At 40.2% G+C, this 20,020-nt stretch overlaps 1 protein-coding gene across 6 annotated transcripts in view; it reads right to left on the bottom strand.

Moving 5' to 3' along the window:
• Positions 1-19,721, bottom strand: part of nfic (nuclear factor I/C) — a 44,344-nt gene extending 24,623 nt beyond the window's left edge. For 3 of the 6 annotated variants that reach the window (XM_053429939.1, XM_053429938.1, XM_053429941.1), the window contains exons 1-4: positions 16,298-16,785; positions 8,383-8,553; positions 7,933-8,109; positions 6,268-6,451 (exon numbers count right to left, since the gene is read on the bottom strand). In XM_053429939.1, coding sequence (XP_053285914.1) covers positions 6,268-6,451; positions 7,933-8,109; positions 8,383-8,553; positions 16,298-16,327 — 562 coding nt within the window. In that variant the 5' untranslated portion in view covers positions 16,328-16,785. Of the gene's footprint in view, positions 1-6,267; positions 6,452-7,932; positions 8,110-8,382; positions 8,554-16,297; positions 16,786-18,905; positions 19,058-19,553 lie in introns of those variants that run through there. The other 3 variants (XM_053429940.1, XM_053429943.1, XM_053429942.1) reach the window with 3 other exon arrangements.
• Between the last annotated feature and the right edge of the window lie 299 nt (positions 19,722-20,020).

Below are 20,020 nucleotides of genomic sequence, written 5' to 3'. Positions count from 1 at the left end.
GAATTACAACAGCCTCTGCAACCACAATATTAAAACCAGAGCTCTGACTCAGTAACATGACTATGAGTCAGAGCTTGCCCTCCACGGATCCTGCTGTGAAACCTCTTCTGTTCCCCGGACAGGCTGTCCATCAACTTTATTCTGCAGTGTAGTTGATATTTTATTAACTGATGTGGAGACCTGGCGTCACTGGTGTCATTCATCACTGGTGCTGTTTGACGTGTACCGTTCCATGTTCCATCCACTGCCGCCTCATTGTTAGTGAGTGAGCCTTTTACATCTCCTGCAGCCACAATATATAAACCAGATGTGAACACTGTGTTTTCTTCCAGTGGTTTTCAGACTCCACTCTAAGTTGAATTAAATATATTTATACAAATGGTATCAACCGACCAATGAGAAAGAAGAACTCAGTTCCGACGTTATCAGATAACCGTTGTATCACTAACAGCAGCTCTGATTATGATTTAAAAAAATCCCAATTCCCTTTAAATTCTTCTACAGCCACTTGCTAGAACTACGGTAAATGTAGTTTCTAAGAAAATTGGCATGCATTCTCTCTCTGAATATGATATGAGTAATCATGGCTTTAAGTGACCTTCTGACCCATTGTTAGGGTTCACGGTTGGGACACAAATTCCCTACAGTTACTTGTTTCAGTTAAACTTCCTATGCTGGTTCATGAGAAGGTAAGTCAAACTAAGGGAAGTTCAGTTGGATTTGTTTATGTTTCCACAAAGATTCATTGTAATGTATTTTTTCAAGTGTGTTCTTGACTTTCCTCTAAAGAAAGAGCATTGGAATTCAGAAAGGTCCAGCTATATCTGGACTTATCTTTATAGAGAACAGTTCTTCCAGTAAAGATTATAATGCAAACATCATAATGTCTAACTAAAGTTATGATCCAGTGCCATGTATGTTGAAATATAACATGTATCAATGTATATATGTGGTCATCAACTGACTGTCAAATCAGTTTCAACAGTGAACTGGAGGGATTATAAAAAAAATTTAATTCACTTCTCGAACTATTTTCCAACAACAATTTCAACACATCCTAACAACTGAACAGCTTTAGCTGCTCTTTCTTTTCCTTTTATATCCCAACCCCACTTGTCTTGTTCAGTGAGACAAGTGAACTCTGGCCTGTTACTGCCAGCATTTTACATGTAGGTTGAAATGGTGTATTTTTGTTTCACATTGCCACTTTAAACAATCGCCACAGTATGAGAACATATGAGACATACTGTTTTTTTAACTGTCCGTCTGAAGAATGAACACAAGATTCTGTCCCGTCTTTAATAAAAACTGTGTTTTCTGTCTATTGAATCCGCTCTGAATCTTCATCTGAAGTCATAGATTTGATTGGCTGAGTGGCATCACATGAGATTATTCACCAACGTATGCATTGATCTGTGAGTTATAACCTATGGACCGCCACAAACTTTTGCTTATTGAAAAAATGTTTCCTAAGATGCACAACGGCCCCAACTTCGTACTTGCACCCCCTTCAGGCTAAAATATGTAATAGTCTAATGTGCAGATGGCCATGGCCTTTTCTCAGCACATTCGTGCTCCCCAAAGGAGGAACTCAGCTTGACCTGTTACTGCTATTAAAATGTATATTTATTGACCAGAGCACTTCAAAAACCCTTTTCATATTGCAGGGAATAATAATGATCATTCATGTATCTAGCAACTGCCAATAGATCTTTAAATATTTATTCCAAGAAGTTACACAATACCTCAAGGTACCTGAGACAAGACCTGTCAAGCAACCTTGACTTCAACTGTGGCTATATGGATTAAGTTCACTTGTAATGTCTTATCCAAAACCAGCTCCACACATGTAGGGAGGTGGTCAGATTGTGAGTGCAGAGAGGACTGTGGCACTGGTGACCAGAGTCCACTGTGTGATTGATTAATGATGGTTGATTACATTCTCAAGCTGTGAGAAGGAAAGTCAGGCAGAAGACTGGAGTAGTGATTAAACAGTTGTTCATTCAAACTGTGAGGCAGTTCCTCAGTGACCTCGCATGTGGAATTGAGTATCTATCCTCAAATGCCCTTGGTTCTATAATTAAGATACACAATGATCTTCTCTCATGTCTTATATTTCGTTTTTTCAGCTATGTGGTGAATGTTTAATTTCAGCGTGAAGCCACTTTGATTCTGATATACTTTATTTCCTATATTTAAGTTTCTCCTTCAGGGAATACAAATACCAGTATTACGTTGGGGTTTTAAAAAAGGGTAATGATGAGTCTCTATGTGGGCAAATTCATCATGAATGTAAGAGATAGAAATTAAACTAGATAATGTTGTGATTAGAGCAATAGAAATGTCATGGGGTCATAACATTGTAATAACTTTTTGGGTAATTGAATTTATCACCTTGCTGATGTGAAAATGCAAGGTAGATTCATTCATCATAATAAGGTATTTTCTTCAACTCTGTATTTTTAGCCTTTTGAGACATTGTTGACTTTTGGTAAATGGTAAATGGTTTGTATTTATATAGCGCTTTTCTAGTCTTGATTACCACTCAAAGCACTTTACAGTATAGTTTTACATTCACCCATTCACACACACATTCATACAGTGCATCTATTCGCAGCACTTTGTTATTCTATGGGGGGCCATTCGGGGTTCAGCATCTTGCCCAAGGACACTTCGGCATGCAGATGGGTCAGACTGGGGATCGAACTGCCGACCTTCAGGTTGGAGGACGACCACTCTACCCCTCAGCCACAGCCGCCCAAGGAACATAGTTTTGGGAACATTGGGAGTAACTAAGTTTCAGAACTTTCAACCCCTGGTCAAGCCCTTTTTAAAGCTGCATGGCTCAAGTGTCATCACATGTCCTCAGGTCAAAACCTAGCCTTCATGGTCTGTACGGCAGCTCAGGTTCACATATGAGCATAAAAACTTATAAACGCTTTTCTTACATCCCTCTGTTCATGTGAAGACTGGCTCTAACCACCACTGACAACACAAAAGATCAGTGTGAGGACCCTTTTGCAGAGCACAATAACGTATCATTCAGGTGGGAGATAGAAAGAGGGGCTGAGAGAGACAAGGACTGGAGGATGATAATTCTCTTTACTCATCTGTCCACAGACCAGGACACACGTGGGGACTCAAATTAGAGTTTAAAAGATTTTGAGCTTGTAAATAATAAAAAAATGTATAGCTGTAAATTGCTCTCTCTTCAACCTGAGCAATAAATCTGAAGGAGAAATTTGTATTTGCACAAAAAGAGTGTGTGATCAAATCTGAGAACCCAAAATATGCTTGGTGAGATAAAACAAAGATGCTGTAAAAAAGAGATGTTTGTCATCATCTATGTAAAGATACTGAGCAGCAAAATTGACTATTCAAACACAACCATAGTATCTGTGAGCAACATAACCACAATGTTTCACAGATTCACTTCCATGTAAACATACAGTGCCTTGCATAAGTATTCACCCCCCTTGGACTTTTTCCCATTATGTACTGTTACTAACTGGAATTCAAATAGACTTAAATAAACTTTTTCCCGTTTGATCAACAAAACATGCATAGTACTTTGGAGGTGCAAAATAAATTTTATTGTGACACAAACAATAATGAGAACAAAAAAGTTGACATCTGTTGGGTGCATAAGTATTCACCCCCCTGTGTCAATACTTGGTAGAACCCCCTTTCGCTGCAATTACAGCTGCAAGTCTTTTGGGGTATGTCTCTACCAGCTTTGCACATCTAGAGATGGAAAGGTTTGTCCATTCTTCTTGGCAAAAAAGATGAAGCTCATTCAGATTGGATGGAGACCGTCTGTGAACCGCAATCTTCAAGTCTTGCCATTGATTCTCTATTGGATTGAGGTCTGGGCTTTGACTGGGCCATTTTAAGACATTAACATTCTTTAATCCAAACCATTCCTTTGTAGCTCTGGCTGTATGTTTATGGTCATTGTCCTGCTGGAAGATGAACCTCCGCCCCAGTCTCAAGTCTTTTGCAGACTGCATCAGATTTTCTTCAAGGATTTCCCTGTATTTGGCTCCATCCATCTTTCCCTCTATTCTGACCAGTTTCCCTGTACCTGCTGAAGAGAAGCATCCCCACAGCATGATGCTACCACCACCATGTTTCACTGTTGGGATGGTGTGCTCAGGGTGATGGGCAGTGTTGGGTTTTCGCCACACATAGCGTTTTGCATTGAGGCCAAAAAGTTCAATTTTGGTCTCATCTGACCAGAGCACCTTCTTCCACATGTTTGCTGTGTCTCCCACATGGCTTCTGGCAAACTCCAAACGGGATTTTATATGGATCCCTTTCAACAATGGCTTTCTTCTTGCCACTCTTCCATAAAGGCCAGATTTGTGGAGTAGACGACTAATAGTTGTCCTGTGGACAGATTCTCCCACCTCAGCTGTGGATCTCTGCAACTCCTCCAGAGTAACCATGGGCCTCCTGGTTGCTTCTCTGATAATTTTTCTCCTTGTCCGACTCTTCAGTTTGGGTGGACGGCCTCCTCTTGGTAGGTTTGCGGTTGTGCCATATTCTTTCCATTTTCTTATGATGGATTTTATGGTGCTCAGAGAGATGTTCAAAGCTCTGGATATTTTTTTATAACCTAACCCTGCTTCATATTTCTCCACAACTTTATCCCTGACCTGTTTGGTGAGCTCCTTGGTCTTCATGATGCTGTTTGTTCAGTAATGATCTCCAACAAATTCTGAGTCTGTCACAGAACAGGTGTATTTATACTGAGATTAAATTGCAGACAGGTGGACCCTATTTACTAATTATGTGACTTGTAAATGTGACTTGTGAATGCAATTGGTCGCACCAGATCTTTGTTAGGGGTTTCACAGTAAAGGGGGTGAATACATATGCACTCAACACTTTTCAGATTTGTATTTGTAAATAATTGTGAAATCCATGTAATATTTCCCCCCACTTCCAAATTTTGTGTTGGTCCATTACATAAACTCACGATGAAATACATTTTAATCTGTGGTTATACCATGACAAAATGTAGAAAAGTCCAAAGGGGGTGAATACTTATGCAAGGCACTGTACATACATACATACACATTTGAATTTCACCTGTGCATTCATTTAACTCAAAATCCCATTGACCCTAATTTGATTCAATACAACACTGCTAAATTAATAAAACAGATTTTACGAGGCCCTAAAACAGAGAACAGTCATGTGATATGCATTTTCTGGTGTGTTACTATGAAAAGCTAAAATGCTTGTCTTATTATACCTATAGAATCAGAGTTTTTAAACTGACTATACAGGCTATAGACATATTAAAGTGCCTATAGCCCGATATGGCTAAACTATCAAAACACACAGACAGAGCCTTTGAAGTCAAAGTCAACCCTTCCCATAAAACCATTCACCTCCTTAAAATCTCTACTGAAAAACCCTAAGAGCATTAATTCCCAGTGGTGATTAACACTACACCAGTGAATCAGCAAGAACTCACTGCCTGACCAGAGGACACAAAATCTTTGTGAACTGCAGATCAAAACCACTATAATTGAGAATAGATCACAAATACAACCAAATATATATATATATATATCTTTAAGAATTTTTCACTTTGTGTAAATGTTTTGCATATCTTTTCTGAGTTTTATTTCTGTAAAATAAGTTTTCATATCAGCAAATGTCTGCACTAATACAAATTTATCTTTAAATATCATTTACTCTATTTAAAGTACATGCATTGATACCACTGAGCTTGTACTAGTTTCTCTTATTGGAAAAACAGTCAGATGTGCTGCTTCCTCAATTGGCCTGGTTACAAAGTCAAATCTAGGTCTTCCATCACTGTAACCCTGGTCATAGACGCAGTACAGCTAAAAATAAAATGAGGGCCCACATTAGCACCCATAGTACTCAGACTCACACACACACTCAAACATTCAAACATTCAAACATTCAAACATTCTTTTTGACTCATTCATTTGAAAGACTTAAGAAATGTAGATGTTTTAGGCCCTGCTGACACCATGCCACTGTCTGTGTGTGGTTCAAGTTTACTTAATTATAATTTTCAACACTGTTTTAGATTTAGTCATCACCTGCAGATATTTGACCACTTATTTAAATTCGCAAGTTCTTACCCTGACACCAACAGAAAAATGAAGCATTTTACAGCTTTTCATGCTTTGTGTGTGTGTGTGTGTGTGTGTGTTTATTAACTATCTAGGTTGCATAATGGCAACAGTAGAATCTGACATTGAAGTGTGTGCAGGTACATACCTCTCTCTTGGACATAATAAGCGAGGTAAAGGTCGAGCTCTTTGACAGAGACAGAGATGTGTCGAGGCTGGACGCAGAGGATTGGATTGGAGCATTGGCCGCCCTTCACAAGCCGCTCTCCATCTGTGCTTTCCAATGGGATTCCTTTAAACAGGATCACCATTACCAGGTCCAACCTCCACACCTTGAAAAAGACAAACATGTTGACTAAACATGAATACAACTCTTCCAAGGGTAGTGCAACAATATACCATGTATAAACGCTGCATCAGTGTTTTCCTTTTGTAATTAAGTGAATATTTTGAGGTTGTTTTCTGATCGTTTCCATTCAGCAAATTCTGTTAATATAATAGGATGAAATGAGAGCTTAACCCTCACCTTGACATATTGTGAATTGTTTAAGCCAAAGTGCAGAGTTGATGTTGACTGACAGTGTAAAGTACTTCAACTAATTCGGCTGACTTTTGATCATTTTCTTCTCCACTGCGTTTCAATAGGTTTCATCTCCTGAGGGTTTTGCTCCATCGCCTTCACCCAGACAATCATCCTTTGGGCACTTTAACACAATTTCTTTTTGATGGGGAATCGAGGTACATTTAGGTACGATTTAAAACAAAAACACAAAATTAAGTTTCATAAAAACCTTGCCCTAATATCTATAAAATAATTTATAATTACTGAGTTGGTCGAACCAAAAGCGCAGAATTATTTTACACAAAATAACGTTTACTTAGTGCACATATACTGGCAACTAGGAAAATGACAAAATATTAATAATAATATAGTATGTGATGCTGTTTATAAATATGAATCAGATCAGTTGATATTGTAGCCTGATATTTATGAAACCAGATGTCTGTCTGTCCTTTATAAGTTATCCATTTACTTATTGCTGAGCTGCATAACAACATGTGATGGAGACTCAGAGGAGACTGTTGTCCAGTCAGCTGTGACAAACAATTAAATATCAGAACAGGCGTTAATCACCATCAATAAATGGTTCACTGCTCTCTGGCTTCCATACTAGAGTGATTTTTACAAACAAACACACACACACAAACTTCAACTTTCTTGGTAAAAGGTCTGCTGACTGTAGAAGAAAGGACAATGAAGTGTAAAGTTTTCATTATCAGTTTGTGAACTCCAGAACATGACAGTTTGAACAAGCTGTGGTTTCCTCTCTCCAGTGTCTCCAAATGCCTGCTCACGGTCTCTCTTTAGTACTGTAACATCTCCACCTTACTCTGTAAAGTGCCTTGAGATAATGTGTCTTTTGATTAGAACTGAACTGAATGGGACCCTGAAAATAAATGAGTGCAAATACACTACATACAACGAGTTTAGCTCTGCCGATATACTGCTCATATTAGTTTGATATAAATTCATAATTATATTATTATAATAAAGATACATGACTGTTGTCATGCATATGGCAAAGTATTCTTCTTTTCAGCCCAAAACAAAAATAAAACAATGCATCACTGCATTGCTGAGCCAAATTTACATTTGCCTGTAGACCATCCGCTCTTTCATTATCATTATCATTTACTTATCTTGGCTTGCATATGCATGCTTTTGGGGTTATAAAAGTCTGAAGCCTGATTCTGATCCCACTACAACTGAACAAATTCACTATAACCAAACGTGTACCATAAAACTGTTTACCTTGTCAGCTTGTCGAAGACAATCTATGCGTCTCATTTTGCCTTTCTGGTCAGGGTTTGACAGGACACAACACGCAGCTTTCTTCCCAGTGACTGACAGGACAAAGTCTTCTCTGCATTCAGGCCTGATATCCTTTCTTAGCTTGGCCAAAAGACGACTGGCCCACTTCTGTTTCACCTAGGAACAGAATGACATTTTTAAGAGAGTTATGTAATTTAATGTATTGAGTAATGTATTCGATCAGCATAGTTATAATAGTTTTCAGACCAATTATGGTAAGTATTATATCTAAATATGTTGTTAAACATCGAAATGTGGTTTGACTCCAAAATAAAATATCGTCAGTTTGTTATTTTATTATTATTTAAATTTGTTATTTCATTTTAGCAACTTCATTTTTAAAACAAAATAATTGTCTCTACTCTCCACCACTCAATTTATCCATCCCACCTCTGCTTTCTCCCCTAGCAGTTCATCTTTTACAGCTCTCTCTTCTTCTTTTGTCATCCTTTTCTCATGCTTTTTGAAGTACTTCCTTTTCCTGGCCTGGAGGTTGAACCATGTGTAGGCGAAGGCACGGACCTGGGGCAGCAGAGCCTCAATAAACGGATGGAACTCATCCTATGTGACAGATGAACAGATACACTTCAATACAAACACATATGATACATGTGGTAAACACACACACAACGATCAGTAACCAAACCAACTTTAAATACACAATACACAAATTTCTTGTTAAATCTTATTTTCAGCCTCTCCCTCTCCCATCAGTGCTCATGGTTCAGGAGGGTTTTACCTGGAGGCCTTTGTCCAAAACAAACAGACCCTCTGATTAAAATTGGTGAAAACACTGAATAAAACACATTTCACATCTGTTTCTCTGACACTATTTGGCGGACACAGGTTATCTTAGAGCGGCTAGTCTAGCTGTCACTATTGTTCGCTCAGACACGATGCTTACACATGCAAAAAGGACATCTAGCGTGATTGACTGATGACCAAATTAAACGCAAACACACTTGATTATAATTATTGATTTCTCTAGGTTTGACTGGAAACATTTTGGATATTGTAAGTACACAACTCAAAAATAGCAGAGGTCTGCCTGTCTTCTGAGAACTGTATGCTGGTTGCATGAACATCCACAGTGACATCTGCTGACATTGTGCTGATTCCTGCCTGCCTGCTGACTATGGACAGTAAAAACTTAATTGATGTTTTAAGAGAGAGAGACAGAAAGACAGTTGGACAAAGAGCAGTGTCCCTTATTCAAATTTCAAATTGAATGTACTGAAGCTCAGAGCCCGAAGAACAAAACAGTGTTGTTCATATATTGTACAAATGTAAATGGTATTTACAGCCTTCTAAATACTGATACTCATAGCTGTTAGCATAGTGGTGCAGCGGTTCAAACTGGGGTCTTTCAGTGTGGAAGTTGCATAATTTTCTTATGAATTCCTCCCACCGTCCAATGACCTGATGGTTTTAAGTTTAGTTGATGACTCGAAGTTGGAGACTAGAGACTTATATCTGTTTCCATTATTCTAATTCAAATTGAATGTGTAGAAGAACAACGCCTAAACAAAAAGACAGTGTGTAACTTTTTAAATACTTACAGTACAACTTTAACAGTTTCTTCAGAGTGGAATGTGTACAAGGCAACTCCTCTTTCCACATGGAAAGATTTAATCTACTAAACACTAACTATAAGGGCACAAATGGGGACCAACTTTCTTTAAAGGCAAACATGTTGTTATTATTGAAGGCAGTTGTTTCTGGGTGTTATGACCAGGATTCTTCCTCCCTTTTCTTGCCTTGTGTTTTCCCTTCCCACATTGTTTCTTGTCTGTCTCTCTCCCTGTGTGTGTCTACCTGGAGCTGGGCAGGGCCTCCTGCTCACTAACTGTGAGCAGAGCTTCATCTCCTCGTCACCTCTCCTCAGTCTATAACACACCAGACCATCTCTCCTCGCCAGATCGTCCTACCACCAGTGTGGGATCACATCTAGGCTTCGTGATTCAACATACATCTTCTATTGAGTTTTTTGTGCCTTGCTTTGCTGCCTACTTATACATTGCTTCTTTTGTTGCCACAGAACCAGCTACTCAGCGTCATTCTGTTTTTTTTAACTTCATGTGCTCCACCAGCTCAACTCTGATCCCCAACAGCGTGCCTTCCTTCTGGTCTCCACTACCTGCCCCACCCCAATCTAGTTCCATCCAATTTAGCGAATAACATTTTTACAAACACATATCTACTGTGTTTGTGTTCTGCACTTTCCGGCCAGAAGAAAGTTATAACATAGGGGGGCAAAATTCCAAAATGGAAAAGTATAGTCTCAGACCTTTTTACCCCATAATTAATATTTAGTGAGGTCTACGATTTCCAGTTGAGAGGTTTTCTTGTCAATGTTTAGAGAATCAAGCAAATATTGGTTGTACTCTTTTGGAAGTTATTTTATTAGATTCTACGGCCATAGTCAAAAGAAGGTTTTCCCGTTACAGACTCCCAAAAGGAATGAAATGGTTAAAAGGCCAGGGATGTGTCTTGATGACCACTCAAGGCGCTAACAGTACAGTTTTTTTGCCATTCACTCATTCACACACACATTCACACAGTGTGGTGTGCAGCAATATCTGCACACCACACTCTGCATTGTGAGCAAATGTCTTCTGTGTATGCAAGTCTCATTGTACATTGTCTATTGTGCGCAATGTGAGCACCTTAATCGCAATCTATCATAGCTTGAATGTCACAGTCTATCACAAAGTAAATCTCTAATTAGTTTCATAAAGAGTGAGTTCAGTAACACTCCCCCTTCACCACATCTGAATCCAGTAGAGCATCTTTGAGACTTGGGTAGAACGGGAGATTATTCTGTGGTTCAGGGCAATATGTCAATGCGTCATCTCACAACATTGGGTAGCTGTGGCTCAGAAGATAGCATGGGTCGTCCACCAACCAGTGTTGGTTGAAGTCTCCCCTGTGACAAAATATCCTTGGACAACAAGAAACTAAACCCCAAATTGTCCAAATACAGTATTGTAAAACCCTTTGAATGCTGATCAAGACTAGAAAAGCTCTATATAAATGCAGACCATTTACCACTGACATCTGTAGAGAGACAAACAGCATGTGGGCATGTTTGCAATAAGCACACCAAAGATCCTTCTGCTGCTAGATTAAGGAAAAAGTCTAAGTCTACACCTAGCATATGTCTGGACCATGTATAGTCATTGGTTATTTTGCCAAATGGACCACACCAGTCAACATACACCATGCATCGTATTTGCTTTCTACCTCATAAAATGACATGTGTATACTTCATGCCAGATCAGAACCAGGTCTGACAAAGGCATTATTTAGGTTTACATTTTAGTACAAAGAAGGCCCAAATACAAGCTCCTTGCTACAGCTAGAATCAAACAACCAACCTTCGCACAAAGGTTACAAGAGAGTTAGTGCCCTGGAGGATGAAGTGGAGAGTGGTCCAGTTTGATAGGATAGGTAACCTAATAAGTGGCCTTTTGCTAGGCATATGCACATAGTGATCATTCATGGACAGACTCGCCATATTGTGGTTTAAATACAGCATTGTTATTGTCAATCACTCAATCAAGGTTTATTTGTATAGCCCATATTCACAAATCACAAGTTGTCCCATAGGGCTTTAACATGGTGTGACATCCTCTTCCCTTAACCCTCAACAAGAGTAAGGATACAACTTTTAACAGGGTAAAAAGAAGGTAGAACCTCAGAGACAGCCACATGTGAGGGATCCCTCTCCCAGGATGCACAGAAATGCAATATATGTTAGGTGTAATGTCAATGGATTGATGGATTATTGTCAGTAATGGTCGAGTATCTGAGGAAAAATATTATATATTAAGTTTTAGGTGGATGTGTGAGACACAGGATTGTATGTCCTTATATGCACTGATCCCCCCAGTATAACTTGGAACAGTATAACCTACATGCAAAACTGTTAAAAGCATCATCTTGAAAAAGGCCAGAAGATGTGGGTGAGAAGAGTGAAAACTAGGGCTGCTCGATTATGGAATTTTTTTTATTTTGGACAATATCAAAATCACGATTATTCAAATGATTATTAATGTGCCCTTATTCTGAAGTCTATGCTTAATTTTTTTTAATCACTTCCGGTTCCGGTAAACATCGACTGTCTTATTCTTCCGTGAAACCAGAATATCGGTGCCCGGTTATTCAAACCCTTAAAGATGGCAACCCTAACACTCTTTGACCGACTGACCGGAGCGGAGAAATGCGGGTCCGGTCTGACCGGTCTGAACAGCCAAGCGGGAGCGCGCTTGAGAATAGCGGTGCGCGGCGCGGCCGCTACATGGTGTGCTGCTGCTTTTCCACTCGCGCTGTTTTTTTCACCACCGGTCACCACACACACAACTCGCCTCCTTCACTTTACAGCTGCTTGAGAGTGAGTGCCAGTCAGCTGGGCCGCTGAATGCTTTGGGGGAAGGACTGAATTGCGCATGCGCGTCTCTTTCGAAAAAAATGCCTAATAATCGTTTCAACTCGATTACAGTAGTTTGGAGATCGTTTGACCCCATAATCGTAATCACGGTTAAATTTCGATAAATCGAGCAGCCCTAGTGAAAACATATTTTCCCTGGACAAAAAACGTAATAATGTTCTACGATTTCTCTCAGTGAATAAATACACTCCTGTTTTGAAGGGACTCGTGTAGCAACTACACAAACCTCATCAGGAGCTGACATTTTTTTTAAGAATGGAAAATAAATGTGATTTATTTCTATGTACTGATTTCATTTCAGTGTCTCTACTGTGTTTTGAGTCTTTTACTGTCAACGTCCTTTCCTCTCCGCATCTGCATGTGAATGCTAGCAGTTCAATTCTATCTGCATGTCCTACAAGGTAACCATTTCATGCAACTTGTCATCAGCATAAGTGTGAAAATCTAAATATGCCCTCACTTCAGACAGATAGATGGCGTAAATAGCACCGTCAAAACCTGCTAGTTTGCTCTCATGTTGTTACTACACATAACAAATCCACATAGCTGCTACTGCAGAATTCTAGATTACAGTATGATCATGTCAACAGACAAAAGGTTTTACTTTGTTCATTATGTTTCATCTAATTTTTACCTCCACCAAGGAGGTTATGTTTTCACAGAGAGAGTGGAGAGAGAGAAACAAAGATAGAGGCAAGCCATAAACTGTGGTTTTTGCAGCACAAAGTAATTGAAAGAGGCACTGGATTAACATCTTAACACAATATTAATTAATTTCAAATATTTCTTTTTAAAATATTACAATTATCAGCTAACCAGCGGGCACAAACACACTGCTCCTACAGTTTCAGTCTTTCTAAGCAACTCGTAAGTAAAGACACAGCGGAAAAATTCTGCCTGTAGTAAAACGTTCTGTCTGACTGTTTACAGAGGCCATCGTTCAACTGAGTATTGCTGGGGCATAAATCACTAATTCTTAACCACTTTCAAAACACTGGGTGGCACTAACACACAAAAAAAAACACTAGGTGTTTTAGTAGGCTAAAAACAGTTTTAATGATGACAGGGAGAATAAAGACTGGTTAATAGTTTGATGGAAAACAAATTACAGTCTGTGTGCTGCAGCACAAGGACAGAGTCCGCTCAGCACAGGTATCCCAGTCTTTTGAAAAGTTTCTACTTTATACCTTGCGCGCTTCAGTGTGTCCTTCATTAAAATGTCTTTCCTGGTAATTACACTGCCCGAAGTGATTTTGCTTTAGTTCAACATCAGCAGAACCCAGCAGCATATTTTGTTGATCTCCCCTCAGACTACAGCAGCAAAGTAAGCTGAATGCAGAGTGGCATTGGGAGGGCTAGAAGAGTGCGCTGTTAAAGCGTGACCCCAGTGGAGCAGAGGCCATAGAAAATGATTCCACATAGAGCTGTCACAATAGAAGATTTTCACAATGACATTATCCTTCATTATAATGGTATTTTCAAGATATTTGTACACAAACTAAAAAATAAAAAACGTATCAGTCAAATTTACGTAACTTTACGTGTGTTTAGTGTTTGTTTTGTGTCTTTTTTTTTTACAAAAATGCTAACAAAGTAGTAATAATATAAATGCATAATAATAGTAAACCTACTCTGTTGAAGTAAATGTCTAGATGACACTCAAAGCACTTCACAGTACAGCTTTTTTTGGCATTCACCCATACATTCTATTCGCAGCACTTTTTCTATGAGAATGGCACTGCCGTCGGGGGTAATTCGGGATTCAGTATCTTGCCCAAGTACTCCTCTCAACCACACCCACCCAGAACCAGAGAGCAACCATGTCACAGCAAAAAGTAACAGAGGGAAAGTCACCACTTAAAAAACAAGAAGTTTATAACAGATAAGACCAGAACTTTAAGGCCAGTATTTGAATGTGCCTGTTAAGCATGGGACCAAAACACAACCTAAACAACATCTGTTCACGTATGGCTATGAGAAATTATATTTGAATAACAATATCTAGGTCACTTTATGCAGGAACTATGAAAATCCTGATGTTGTCAAACATAACATTCACACTCAAACGCAGGTCACTATCTTTGGGTTAAAACTTCCTTACCTCCCTTTGTCTACTTTCAATGCAAAGGGCAAATGCCTTTCTTCAACGGGGAATGATTGATAAAGCCAATAGCTTCTAATAGTGCATGCTAAAACCTGCAGAAGACCGTCATCAGCTTCATGGAATAGTTGAAAAAAGTGTATTTTATGAGAAAGAAAAGTACTCGACTGATAGCAATGGACTTTGAATGGAAATATCTACAACGTGATAAACCTTTATGAAAAACCCTTTCAATTATTTTGATTAGTGGATCCTTACCAACTAAAAGAATATAAATAATCGAGGAATGGACGGACAAGCAAACTTCAAGACCGCTTCCCAGGTAAGAAGTCACCATTCTTTTGCTTTCTTCAATAAATCTGAGTGAATTACACATTCTGTACAACTTTTGTTATTTGTCAAATGAACTGAATGGTTGATTTATGGAAAATCTAAACAAACTTTATGGTGTAGCATAAATGCACGGTGCACATACAAATCTGGGGATCTGTTGGTACAGCCAGATGTTTAATAATGTGTATCATAGCATAGACCAACATTTTTATCCTCTGACCTTCAAATAAAAGTTGCACTGATTTGTTACAACATTATCCCTAAAGTTGGTTGTAGAATACAAAACACTACTTTTTACTATTACTGTTACATTTTATTTGATTTCTGGAAATCATCTTGAGAGCCGAACCCTACGCCTTGCTTGGGAACAACTGGTAGTAATGAAGATGCGGCTGTGGCAACAGTAACTACTAATAAACTTTGTAGCAAAAATAATTATTAGTTAAAGCTGTGCTAAATATGGCTACCACTGTAGCACTACTCAAACAGAGCAAAGAGCAGTAGTAGCGGACATAGTGACAGTAGCACAGGTTGTGGTAATAACAATAGTAATAACAGGGGCTGGCAGAATCCGAATAGGTTTTGAAATAGTAATGCTAAAAGCAGAATGTATAAGGAGATGTTGCAGTACCAGCATATCATCAGCAGTGTATTGAATTGCAGTTTAAGTAATCTTTTTCAGATTAAGTTCCGGGAAACCAGAATATTTGAATGTGGTGATATTTTTTGCATGATAAGTGGTCAACTTTAAGCACAAGGAATGACAGTAATACACATGAACAGCTTTATATTAGAATAATGGCAGTGGCAATCAAAAACCAGCACCAGCTGAAAAGTGATCCTCACTCTGTACTCCAACTCGCCTCACATGTCACATATTAAAGAGCTGTCCCACTTTCTTTGATCTACACTCTATAGATTTAGATCTGCAATGAGCACAAATAGTTGTGTTTGTTCAAACTTTCTCTGTTGTGAAGAGACGCAGAGGAACCATCTTTCCCAACACATGTTATGTGCTAACATACTGCAGAGAGGATACGTCCAACACAGGTTCTTTCAAGCACTCCTTTCAGCATGTTGCAGCTAACCGCACACATGTTAATTCAAATCCCAGTTCAACAGGCCTGGTGCAGTTGGTGTAACTCAGCTCTCCACCCCTTGTCTACCTGTTCCACATTTTCATCCATGTTTCATATTACTGCCTGCCCTGTTCTGCACAATGGCAGCAGCATGAGCTCGTACTTATTGTAGATGATAAGATAAAACATAGGTCGTCAAATACTTTTCTTTCACTATCGAATCAACACAGTGTCATTGATAATTAGTTAACGAGGCTACATGATGGCTTCATTTCGCTGCAGGCAGGACTCTCCTCTGACAGAGCGAATGTAACAACAGAAGCACAGACTTAGCAGTTTTACCTGAGAGAGGGAGAGGGGAGAAAACATCATTTTTGATGAGGCGGAGCCGAGTCAGACCAGGATCCCTGTTAACATAAATATCCCTGGGCTGAACACCTTCATTTCCATCGCGTCTTCATGTATTTTTATTAGTGCGGATTTCTACATGCTCTTCCCCCGCTCGTTCACTTCGGCATGCTACCTCCGGGTTAGAGAAAACGCTGCATTTCCTGGGCTGTAACTCTGAGTTTTTTTTAAGAATCTAGCGAGGAGCGGGCTCCGGTCGCCTCGGATGACTCCGCCGCGTTAACTCCAGAAATGATGACACGCCAGAAAAGTTGAGGCCCCGTAAAAATGCCTCGCGGGGAGAAAAACAGAGAGAAAGTTCCGAATAATCATTCTTAGGAGAATATGGCCGGAGGTGTAACAGAGCACGGGGGCTGTCTCGTCTAGAGAGGCACGGTGATGAGGGGGCGAAGAATAAAAGAGAAAAGTGAAATGACGTTATGAATTCAGCCCATCCCAGACGGAGGGCTTAAAGCCGCAGCAGCTGCTCTGTGCTCTGTCTCTGCACAGCGGCCTCACAACACACGCTACAGGTCAGCTCAGGACCAGTTCACAGCCGGCACACTGCTGTCAACACACCAGCCTCTTCAGCTACTCACACTGGGTTCACACGAGCAACCCTCAGGCTCCAAACACACAGTACACATACAACCTGCATACAGTGCGCACAGTACACATACAACATGCATACAGTGCGCACAGTACACATACAATATGCATACAGTGCACACAGTATACATCGTACACAAACTAAACATAAAATATACATACAGAGCACTCAGTACACATAGTGTACATACAATGTTCACAAAATATACTGTCCTAAAACTATGCATACAGTATACATAGTGTACACTGCACATAGATTACACACAATATCCAGGCAATGTACATACATTATACCTACTGTACACACCAGTCATACACACAGTAAGCTATACAGTATATATTCACTGTGCTCAATTGTGTGCTTCTACTTATAAAGCTCCCACCCACTTCTATAATTTAATGCATTGTTTTAAATCAAACTACTCAACAGTATGTGAAATATTTTTTACATTAGTTCACAAACAAGCTGACTAAAGTTAGCAAGACTTGGAGAAACTACAACACAAACATGTTACTTAAAGATGCAGGGCATCTGTAATAATATCCAATAAAAATCCAATAATACAGCTGCATTCATAAAACTCATGGTGCTCTTTTTTCTTCCCTGCATGCTTAAGATTATAGATATTTTAAGTACATTTAGCTAATAATACAAAAATAGAATGATACAAAAGTGGACGATACCGTTACATTTAAATTATATGATTTAAATTTTATAGTACATTTTACAAGATAAAGTAGCCTACACTATGTAATGTACTATAAAACTGAGCTAATATGTCACTAATGTAAACATTTTCAATAAGGATAGAACCACTAACAGGGGCTGTGTGGTCATAAGTAACTCTTTCAATAGTATGAACGGAGTTCTCTGGTAATAAATTAAAGAAACAAATGATTATTATTACTGATCCATCTTTCAACAGTACATTTGGACAGCTTTAAAACTGATGCTAGTGAGATTTGATCTGCTTTAGACTGTTGGTTAGTCAAATTGATTTGACAACCCTGTTTTAAACCATGTGGCTGAATACATAGTTTATTAACTCACCATTGGATATAATTGTACTACTGGCTGAATTATGTAAAAGTTAGGACCATTTACTTATATTTTGTTCTGTCTTTTATCTCCCTACTTTCATCAGGAAAGACATATATGATCCTTGAGCTGAAGCAGCGTAAGTAAATAAATACTTTAACATCATCTAACGTAAAGCAATGTGATTGTATTTAGCTTTGTAGTTGTTGTCCAAGGGGATTTAGCAAGAGCAAGAATAGGTAAATAAAGTCCAGAAAGTCTCAGATCTAGTCTGTTTAACCTCTTGGAGCTGGTGGAGATGAAGGTAGGGTTCATATTTTATATCTTTCTTCTCCATTGTGGCATATGTGCTGTTGTCAAGTGGCTCGCTTCCCAACATGAGCTCAGATGTTCCGCTGCGGGTACGGGAGGTCCCTGCCTCCGTAGCGGCTCTCTGCCCCAGCTGCATGCCGGGAGGGAAGGCCCTCTGTCGGCCTGTCCTTCTAACTCGGCCTGCTGGCTTTAACTGCGGCCATTTTCTGCTGACTAACACACACACACACTCGCACACACAAACACACACGCACACAGGCCGGGAGAAGCAGGCTGAACTTCAAGTTGGCCTCGCGCCGTCCCGCGTGACGAACGGGAGCGGGGCAGCTGGGCCCGCCGCTGCACGCGCCTTCACGAAATCCCTCAACTCCACAACTTTCACACACACGCACGCACACACACATACATAAACACACACTCATGCACACAGGCCAATACATATTGTTCGCTTATTCACGCACCACCAGGGGCCGGACAGCACATTTACCGGTGGGATAGAGGCTGTTTAACGCCAATACGTCCCGTTGTCAGCAACGGAGACAACGATGCTCCAAACCCCAGCATAATGTACAACAGACTGAGTCCATTTGCCTCATGACTCACACGCACGCGTCACCTGCTCTGTGACATGAAAGCCTATCACGTGAGTTGGTCTTCAGGAAAAATTCGGCGCATATCTGATTTTCCAAATGACCGTAATGTCAAAGGAACGTCAGGTTTAGTGGTGGTTCCAGGCTGCTGACTTCCGCCCTGTGCTGTGTGTTTGAGGGAACACACCGATGGGCAGAGCGGTAGATCCGATTCAGAAAGTTCTGGTTTTCTGTGAGTGCGGGCTGTTTTGTGAGTCGGTGCCAGAGCCGAATTCAAACATGGACCTGACACTTCGCCGCTGTTCCCTAGTCGAGCTGTGGCTGGCGCATGTTTATGCAGGTGTGCAGGGTGAAATTTAACTTGGAAGATTTTTGAATGGAATTCAGCGGCAGAATCTCCCCAAAAGGGAAACATCGCGTATGGGACTATAATTTGAATTCGGACGCTTCCACAAACTAATAGACGCTGAACACAGACTCGCTGATATTTCGAGGGATGGAGCCACCTCTGCGTTCTGCTCCACCTTCAGCTGCGTAGCTAATGGCATTCAACTCCTCGCATTGCGTCTTTTTTTTTTTATTTTAATGTTTAGTAAAACGCGAAGTAGCACACCATCAGGAAGAAGCGCTCCGCTACATTGCAGCAGGTTGGCTGTCCTACCATTTCCAAGCCGAGCCGCCGCCGCCACCGCCGCTGGAGCTGAACTCAACGCCTGCCCATCCCGCTCTGCCGGTCCTTATCATTCCGGAGGGTTTCCATATCTGCCATGGTGCGCGTTCCAGCTAGAGTAAATCCGCGGTGCTCGAGACCAGGAGCGTCCCGCGTCAAGCTTCGGGCTATAACGCCCCCCCCCCCCCCCCCCCCCCCCCCCCCCTTGGAGGCTGCGGCAGAACAGAGCGGTGCTACATTCACCCTCCACCTCTCTGCTCGTTTTTACTGTTGGCACCATCCTACTCCCTCTCTCCTTTCATCCCCTCATGTATGTTCTCACTATTTTATCTCTCACTCTTCTCCTCACACTTTCATCTTCCCATCATCCTTCACCATAACTTTTTGTGATGCTCTGGTTTCTTATTTTAAATATTAAGACAGTGGCAGAGGGCCCCTACCAGTTGACCTGTATAAAT

The sequence above is a fragment of the Pleuronectes platessa genome, chromosome 9 (genome assembly GCF_947347685.1).
Source record: "Pleuronectes platessa chromosome 9, fPlePla1.1, whole genome shotgun sequence".
Taxonomy (NCBI): Eukaryota; Metazoa; Chordata; class Actinopteri; order Pleuronectiformes; family Pleuronectidae; genus Pleuronectes; species Pleuronectes platessa.
Note: the sequence above shows the minus strand (reverse complement) of the source record. Positions and strands in the feature narration are given on the sequence as shown.